This window comes from Hyperolius riggenbachi, chromosome 9, assembly GCF_040937935.1.
Source record: "Hyperolius riggenbachi isolate aHypRig1 chromosome 9, aHypRig1.pri, whole genome shotgun sequence".
Classification (NCBI taxonomy): Eukaryota; Metazoa; Chordata; class Amphibia; order Anura; family Hyperoliidae; genus Hyperolius; species Hyperolius riggenbachi.
The window spans coordinates 234,560,785-234,569,350 of record NC_090654.1 but is presented as its reverse complement, the minus strand read 5'-3'; the positions used below and the strand labels follow the sequence as shown (position 1 = coordinate 234,569,350).

The following is an 8,566-nucleotide window of genomic DNA, read 5'->3' as shown; positions in this document are numbered from 1 at the left end:
CTAGCCTCAAGTTTCACATTGCCTTACAACAAACCCAAATACACCAGACACCAGACCTGCCCTAAATCACTGAATGAAAGGTGGCCTGGGGGGAGATTGCCCCCCTTCCCCCCTGGCCAGTCAGTGTAGCTGTATACAGTGCTTCCCTGAACTAATTACTTTGCAGTCCCCTGGGGAGAGGGAGGGAGGGTTCACAGCGCCCTTTGGCTGTCTGCGCTCAGGGCTGCCGCACGGCTGCACGGCCCCTAGAAACGGGTCTGGGCCTGGGGGGAGATTGCCACCCTGGCCAGTCCGCCTTGCAACAACAGCAGAGGGGTCGGTGTAGGCACAGCTGCTGTCCTAATGAGAAGCTGCTGTGACTCGGAGGGACCTCTCCAAGGTGCTGACGAGCGTTGTTCCTGCATGCTCCGGCCAGCCTAGGCTCCACCGCTCCTGCCTGCGCTGCTCATCTGCATCTGTGGGGTGCAGTATAGGGAGTTGGGGGGTCCCCCAGATTTCATTCACAAAGCCTGATTCCCACGCTCTGCTGCTGCTGCTGTACAGAGATTACTGGGGGCGGAGGGAGGTACATGATCTGGAGCTTAGGATGTGGGTGGCAAATGATGTCAGCATCAGCAGCAGCATCGCCCTAGATCCATCCTTCTTTGCTGCACATGGCACCCCATGCCTGATCTCTGCCTCTCTCCTCATCCTCTGTGCTCCCCATACTGATGAGCTGTGCTGGGAGAGGGATGAGGGAGGGAGGCTGGGAGAGGGGGGTGTAGAGTGGAGGGGGGGAGACACGCAGCTTTGACGTCGCCTGGCTGCGGCTACCAAGCTCCGGCTCCTCTCTACACGTAGAGCCCAACGTGACCACACACAGCTCCGTCTCTGCTTCCTGCACACACACACATACACTGACACTGACACACACACACTGACACACACACAGGTCCCGGGGACAGTGACTCCAGGTGCAGAAGAGACCCAGCAGCCACCCCCCTCCTGATCAGCACATCTCTGGAGAGCAGACCTCGGATTCCGCCACAAAAAAAAAAAAAATGACAAGAATATTAATATATGCTGCAATCCCTCCCTGCCAGGTTTAGCTTCATTTGCATTTCCTGCAGCTGGGGCTGGTCCTGTGCTTCTACTCCCTTCCTGCATATGGGGGGCTCCTGCCTGCGATCTGGACATGTCTGCTCCCTAATGTCATTGGCTTGGATCGGATGAGTGATCAGGCTAGGTCCTTCTTCCTACAGACATCCTCTGGCTTGCTTCGGTTGCCAGGCTGGATCTGGGATTTTTTTTTCCTTCCTCCTTCTTCTTCTGCTTCTTCTTGCATTTGCAATGGCAACTAATAGCATGGGGGGAGGAAAATCCGGAGGGTCTCGGATGGACAGCGATCAGCATGCTCTTCTAACTGCTCTCCAGGGAACACTGCGAGTTACTTTTTAAACCCCCCATACAGAGGAGACAAAAAAAGCTGACCCAAGGATCCAAGGAGCATCTCAGCAGCCTCTCGTCTTGACTGCCCAGGGATATCGTTCTTCTGTCCTAGTGAAGAAGACATCCTACCCCATCCCTCTAAAAATACTAAGGGCAAAGCAATCCTGTCATTGCGTTTGCCTCCATTGAGTCTTATGTAACCATTGGGCACCTGTGAGCTGGAATTTAAACTGACACCCCCAGGGTAGTCTGTCAGTCACTGGCCTCTGGGAACTCTTGTCGTGTCCTCTTGGACTGGATATGTCCATGTTAACGTGAAGATGGATTTAACTTTCGTGATCTTGTGGCTACTGACAGTTCTCTTGGAAGTCGTCACTAGTCAGGGGGTATATGGTAAGTTCTTTCCAGCTCTTGACATGAGTTCCTAAGATCCCTTGCATCCAGTGAGTGACCTTGTTATCTGCATACTGTTCTCTCTTCAAGGATTTTGTGTTGCATCAAACAGGTGCAAAAAGCAATCCTAATGTGCAAAGTGCCACCTACACCAGCCAATTACCTTCCAAATCGAAGGGGGTGAAATGTGAATAGTGGTGGCTGCTATGACTAATTGCACTTAGCACATTGCTTTTTTTGCCTTATAACTGCCACTTCTGGTATATATTGAGGTGGTATGGAAAGACTGAGGATCTCCTAGATGGACCTGGGATATTATGCCTATAGGTAGGAGAAGCTCTTATGCAGTGCTCCCAAATAGATGAGTTGAGAACCTCCTACCTGAATGTAGTCTACTTGTTCTTATGGGTATGAACTCTAAGCTTCTTCTGGTATAGTCATGCCTATATTCATGATGGGTTGAGAAGCTTCTGTACATCTATTCTAGAAGTGGCAATGAGGAGAAGGTTCAGAGCAGCTAGTAGAATCTGGTATAGCTATGCTTATGCCTAGTATGGAGGTTGAAGAACGAAACTCATATTATTGTGGAATACATGTGCCTATAGATTTGATGGGTCAAGAAGGTCCTACACTTCTGATTTGATATGGTTGTACCAATGAGTAGGATTATCTGAGTATGTTCTAGTTGAGCCTGGTATACTTATAGGTATGGAGGTTGAATAAACTCATACCTCTGGTTTACTTACACCTGATGGGCTGGGAAGCCCCCTATGCATCTGTTCCAATAGTTATGACGGGCTGAGGAACCGCCAGCTGAACCTACCATAGTTATAGTTATGCCAACAGATATAAGGGCTCGAGAAGCTCCTAAGCTTGTGGTGATAATGGTGATGAACAACCACCGGTTTACAGCATTCCTCACATGAACGATCAAATGCACAGACTCCTGGTGACTGACTGTATCCATTTAGCCTCCTTCTATAAAGGCCACGTATTAGCCAACTCAACCTGGTATGCACAAGGCAGGCTACCCCTCACAAACCTGGCCCGCTTCCTATCTGTAAACGTACAACACATGTCTTATCCACCCACTCGGCCTTCAAATTCGGATGAGCTCCACTCTGTAGAATAGGGGCCATGCATTAGGATGCCATTAGTCTAAATCCAAGCTAAACCTCCTCTCAGATGCATCTGTGTGTGTGTGTGTGTGTGTGTGTGGTGTGTTCCCATGCTTCTATTGCTTCAGTTCTTTTCTGTGGTATGATAGAGGGAGAGATTGCAAATCTGCACCAATCATCCAATTTTCCATTGACAAAACAGCTGAATGCAGAGAGATAAAATGCCTTTTCTTTCTCTCTTTTTATCCCCCTCGCCGTTTAACCATTCAACAAATGTGACACTGGCATTCAGGAGAGAGATTGGATGTGCAAAGGGCTAGGCTGGAGAGAGAGAGTGGCAGCATCCACTAGTCATTCAGCAGCACTGCATCAAATCATTTCACTCTGTGACAAGCCCAGTAATTAGACACAAAATAAATAAATAAACAAGGAAGACTTGGACACAGGCGTAGAGAAAAAGTAGTTATAAGTTCTTCCTTGGAGATGCTTGATTGGACAGTAGGACCTCTTGAAGCCTCTCAGCTGCTCCTCTGTGCAGCTTCTGTGCAGTGTGGAGGTATTTCAAGAATCTCCCATAGAATGACATAATAGATTGCTCCATATAGCCATCACACATGATGCTGTCACAGCCCACTCCTTCAAACCCTCCAGGCTTTGCTCCAATAGCAATCTGATGCTCGAACAAGGGCATATTAATAATCTATTACTGCTCAGGCTAATCGACTGTGATTCAATTATTTACTTTTTTGTATTCCATATTCTAAATACACTTTAATGGTCAACAGATGGTGTTTGCAAAAAACGCATCTAATCCATCTCATTTGCCAATGTTGTTTTTTTCCCCTTTCTTTCTTTCTCACCAGAGACAGGACAAACAGTTTCCCCTAAAGGGGGGGCTGAAAAGACCCATTTAATTGTGTTTAGCACTGAGATGATTAGGATCTGCCTGTACCAGCAGCAATGTACAAGGAGCTAGTGGGCGTGGCTAACATGGTGTCTGGAGGGAGATAGTCGATAGGGGGCGTGGCCAAGCCTGAACAGACCCCTCACTGTTTTCACACAGCAGCTTCTGTGTCCTTTGCAGGAATTACAATCTGTTTGATTTTAGACATCTATGGGATTGTGAGTCCCTTGCACAGAGCTGCATGGATGGAGTGGAGATCCTCAGTGCATATAATGCAAACTGGGGGATCATTATTATTATTATTAGAGCTGTCCCACTCCCAGGAGATCACATACAAAAAAGGGAGGGGGAGTCTTGTTCAGGATGATGAGATTTCATGCCAGGGTAATTGGGGAGTGCAGAGCATTCCTGTGTTTTCTAAACACAGATCAATGAGCAGCAAATGGGAAATCAGGCAATGAACGGCGCTGTGCAAGCATGCACTGCCATAGACTCTGCACGCTCTGTGCATTAAGCTTGTGCCCAGCTAACCGGGGCTGACTGACTTCCAATGGAATCTAGGTCAGGAAAAAGTCGGTGCCAGATGGTGAAAGGATTGACCAATGGGCTATGCATGCCAGAGGCCTGGCTTTTGCCCATAGAGCCAGCACGCTGGGACAGGGGGCACCTGGGCTGCAAACACACGTGTGATCTATGCAGATGGCTGCACACAGGTTCTCCATACATGTATGGGGTGTAGAGATGTGCAGAAGGCATCAGCTTGGGCTGCTTCACACTTTAAGGTACCTTACATGGATGGTGTAAACCCACGAAAATAACCTTCCTGCCAGATTAGCTTAATTGTGCATGAGGCATGGGTGTAGCAGTCACCCCTGCGACCCCTGCCATCGCAGGGGGGCCCAGAGGCTTTGGGGGGCCCTCCCCCTCTATTTCCCTAACCGCAAGTGCAGCCAACTAGCAAAGAAACCTCTTCATTCACACATAAAAACCATGTGCAGGAGCATGTGTCATTTGTTTCTTGCTTCCAAAGGCTGCTTCACAGCAGAACACTTTCTGCTGCCATTCACCGGCTCCTGATCCGTGGGATTCGGGCAGGGCCGGGCCGAGGCATAGGCTGGAGAGGCTCCAGCCTCAGGGCGCAGTGTAGGAGGGGGCGCAGAATTCATTCAGCTGTCATTCCTAATTGTGTATGAAGCAGAAATAAATAAGAAAAGGGGATACATGGCAGTGACTGCAAGCCAGATAACTAGATATTAAGGTGTTGGGGAGGTTGTGGGCCCTGTGGCACCTCTTAGTGTAATAGCAATCAGTGTGTGACGGCTGGGGTGGCAGGGATGGAGGGGCGCACTTTGGTGTCTCAGCCTTGGGTGCTGGAGGACCTTGTCCCGGCTCCGGATTCGGGTACAAAGGGGGCCCCATGCTATTATTTTTGCAGGGGGCCCTATAAAGTCTAGTTACGACCCTGCCATGAGGACTAAGGTTAGATGTTGCCAAGGGTAGTTTGGGTTCAGCATCAGATGGGGAGGTCAGGGTAACCCGAGGTGGGTTCTAAGAATACAATTTGCATAGAGGCTGGGTCTGCATATAATACCCAGCCTCTGTTGCTATCAGGGCTGCTCAAACACTATCCGGATGAAATTCGGATAGTAGCTATCCGGATTTCTCCCAGTAAACCTTTGCGGCCTGGGCGGGGGGTTTAATCTAACCTATCATGACGTCTTCTTCGTCTGTCCCTCGATGCGCTCCAATCCGGCGTCACGTGACTAAAAACACTTCCACCTTCTGGGTTGAAGGAGAAAGTGTATAGTCACGTGACGCTGGATTGGAGCGCATCATGTGAGGCGCCGAGGGACGGACGAAGAAGTCGTCATGATAGGTAAGATTAAACCCCCCCGCCCAGCCCGCAAAGGTTTACTGGGAGAAATCCGGATAGCTACTATCCGAATTTCATCCAGATCGGATTTGAGCAGCCCTAGTTGCTATACTTTTCCCCCCAGTCTCCCCCCTGCGCTCTGCTGTATCCCCATAAATCAATTGCCGCGCTGGCGACATGCAGCGTTTCGCCAGCTGGCTGTTTATATCTGAAGTGTCAGTCTCTGCCGCTCCCCCGCCTCCGATATCGCTGCTCCCCGCCTGCGTCCCTTCCCTCCCCGCTGATTGGAAGGAAGGGACACGGGCAGGGACCAGCGCTATGGAGGAGGCGGGGGAGCGGCAGAGACTGACACTTCAGATGTAAACAGCCGGCTGGCGAAACGCTGCATGTCGCCAGCACGGCTATTGATTTAAAGGGTGTCTTCACACCTAGGGTGTCTTCGCCCTTTTTTAAGCGCTCGCGATTTTCAAAATTGCCCTAAAAGAGCTTGTCCAATGATTCCCTATGAGAGTGTTCTCATCTGAGCGGTTCGTTTCCAATCCGCTCAGCAAAGCGCTGCCTGTACCATTTTCTGAGCGTTTTTGCTCAATGTGGAAGGTATAGAAAAATCGCAAAATGCTTGAAAAAGTGCTTTGCATAGTGATTTCCCCAGCGCTTTCTTGAATAAATACATTGTATTTATTTATTTCTGGGTCAAAGACTTCCCTTCCTGATTGTGTCAGGAGGTGAAAAAATAAATTGCTCTGAAAAAGCGCTTAGAAAAGTGCTTTACACAAAATATAAGCGAGCAGGTAAACGCCGGGAGGGGGGAAAAAAAGGTGAAAAAAACATCGAAAACCGCTGGCGTCAGCTATTTCGATTTTAGATGTGAACAAGCTCTCAATTACGATTGGCCAATCACTGACCAATTTTACCACCTCCGTGTAGTATGAGGGCTTACCTACATAATCTGCTCACAGTATTCAATATCTGTTGTCCCTCATACTACATGGAGGTCAGGGCCGTATTTAGGCCAAGGACACCTAGGCAATGGCCTAGGGCACCACAAGAGGAAAGGCACCAAAGCAGCAGGCTAAACTGGTGCAGCATTTGCAAGCTTGCAAATGCTGCAATGCAGGGAGATCAGACGAGCACCTGCGGTACTCTGCTGCTAGCTGGCTGTGCAGCAGCCGGCTTGCTCTCTGTGCACATTTGCATTGTGGCCACCGGCTATGGACTTGATCAGCATTGGAGACGGAATGGAAGAGGAAGCTTCTGCACTGGAGATGAGTGGAGTAATGAGTGACACTGATGGCTGCTGCAGTGTGAAGGTGAGATGGCTACCTATACTGAAAGGGGGATTAAGGGAGTCATCTAGCTACCTATACTGGAGGGAAAGGGGGAGGAGTCATCTGGCTACATATACTAGAGGGAAGGGGGAGGGTCATCTGGCTACCTATACTGGAGGGAAAGGGGGAGGAGTCATCTGACTACCTATATTGGGGGGGGGGGCATCAGGCTACCTAAACTAGAGGGAGGGGGGAGGGATCATCTTGCTACCTATACTTAAGGAGGGCGGCTGGTGACAGTGGCCTAGGGCGGTAAAGAGTACAAATCCAGCCCTGATGGAGGTGGTAAAATTGGTCAATCGTAATTGAAAGTGTGTACCAGGCTTTGAGATTAAGAAAGCTTAAAGAGGAACTCCAGTGAAAATAATGTAGTAAAAAAAGTGCTTCATTTTTTTACCATAATTGTGTATAAATGATTTAGTCAGTGTTTGCTCATTGTAAAATCTTTCCTCTCCCAGATTCACATTCTGACATTTATTACATGGTGACATTTTTACTGTGGGCAGGTTATGTAGCTGCTCCTAGCTGGTTTGGCTGTTAGAGACAGCTGTAAACAGCTAATTCCTGTCTGTGAACATTGTTACATTGTGGCAGTTTGCCCAGAGTACCGCGGTACTCAGAGCTTCTTGTGGGAAGGGTTTCACCACAATATCAGTCATACAGCGCCCCCTGATGGTCTGTTTGTGAAAAGCATTCTATTTCTCATGTAAAAGGGGGTATCAGCTACTGATTGGGATAAAGTTCAATTCTAGGTTGGAGTTTCTCTTTAAAGGCATTCCCGCTGGTGCAGTAACATTAACACATACATTTTTTAGTGGTAGTGGTAGTTGCTTCACTAACGCGTAAAATGTATGTGTTAATGTTCCTGCACCAGGGGACCGGAGCAGCAGTGAGTGACTACAAGGGCACAGGATGGCTGCATGGGGCCAACTTGGTCGTAGATTTAGCTGCTGTTGAGGCAGGGCTAACGGCTGCAGCCCTGCCTCTCAGCGCCGTCTATCAGCGGCGCATCACCGCCTCTCCCCCGCCCCTCTCAGCGAAGGAAGACTGAGAGGGGCGGGGGAGAGACGGAGATACGCGCTGACAGACGCGCGTGAGGCAGGGCTGCGGCCATTAGCCCTGCCTTAATGCGGAAGAGATTCCCCCGCTGCACGGAGGGGATCTGTGAGGTAAGGGAACCCCGTTTATCTGCGGGATAGCGGCGTTTTAGCAGGGGTACACATGCCCCTGCTGAATATAAGCACTGAAGCGAGATTTATTCTCGCTTCAGTGTCTCTTTAAAGAAAACCTGTACTGAAAAAAGTTCCCCTGGGGGTTACTCACCTGAGTACATTTGAAATCGGCGCTTTTAGACTTGGGCGCAGGATACAGCGGTATATGGCTGATCCTGCTTCTGCACAAGTCCGGGCCGTTTTAATTACTATTCCTCCTCCAGGCCGACATGGATAGTGGGGGAATGAAATAATTCGGCTTCCAGCGATTGCCGGAGGCCGAATTATTGTGTTTTTTAAGTAACCTCGGC

The 8,566-nt window shown here is 49.3% G+C and overlaps 1 protein-coding gene across 2 annotated transcripts in view; it reads left to right on the top strand.

Moving 5' to 3' along the window:
- The first annotated feature begins 796 nt into the window (after positions 1 to 796).
- Positions 797 to 8,566, top strand: part of MDGA2 (MAM domain containing glycosylphosphatidylinositol anchor 2) — a 1,075,710-nt gene continuing 1,067,940 nt past the window's right edge. For both annotated transcript variants that reach the window (XM_068254164.1, XM_068254163.1), the window contains exon 1: positions 797 to 1,821. In XM_068254164.1, coding sequence (XP_068110265.1) covers positions 1,749 to 1,821 — 73 coding nt within the window. In that variant the 5' untranslated portion in view covers positions 797 to 1,748. The remainder of the gene's footprint in view (positions 1,822 to 8,566) is intronic.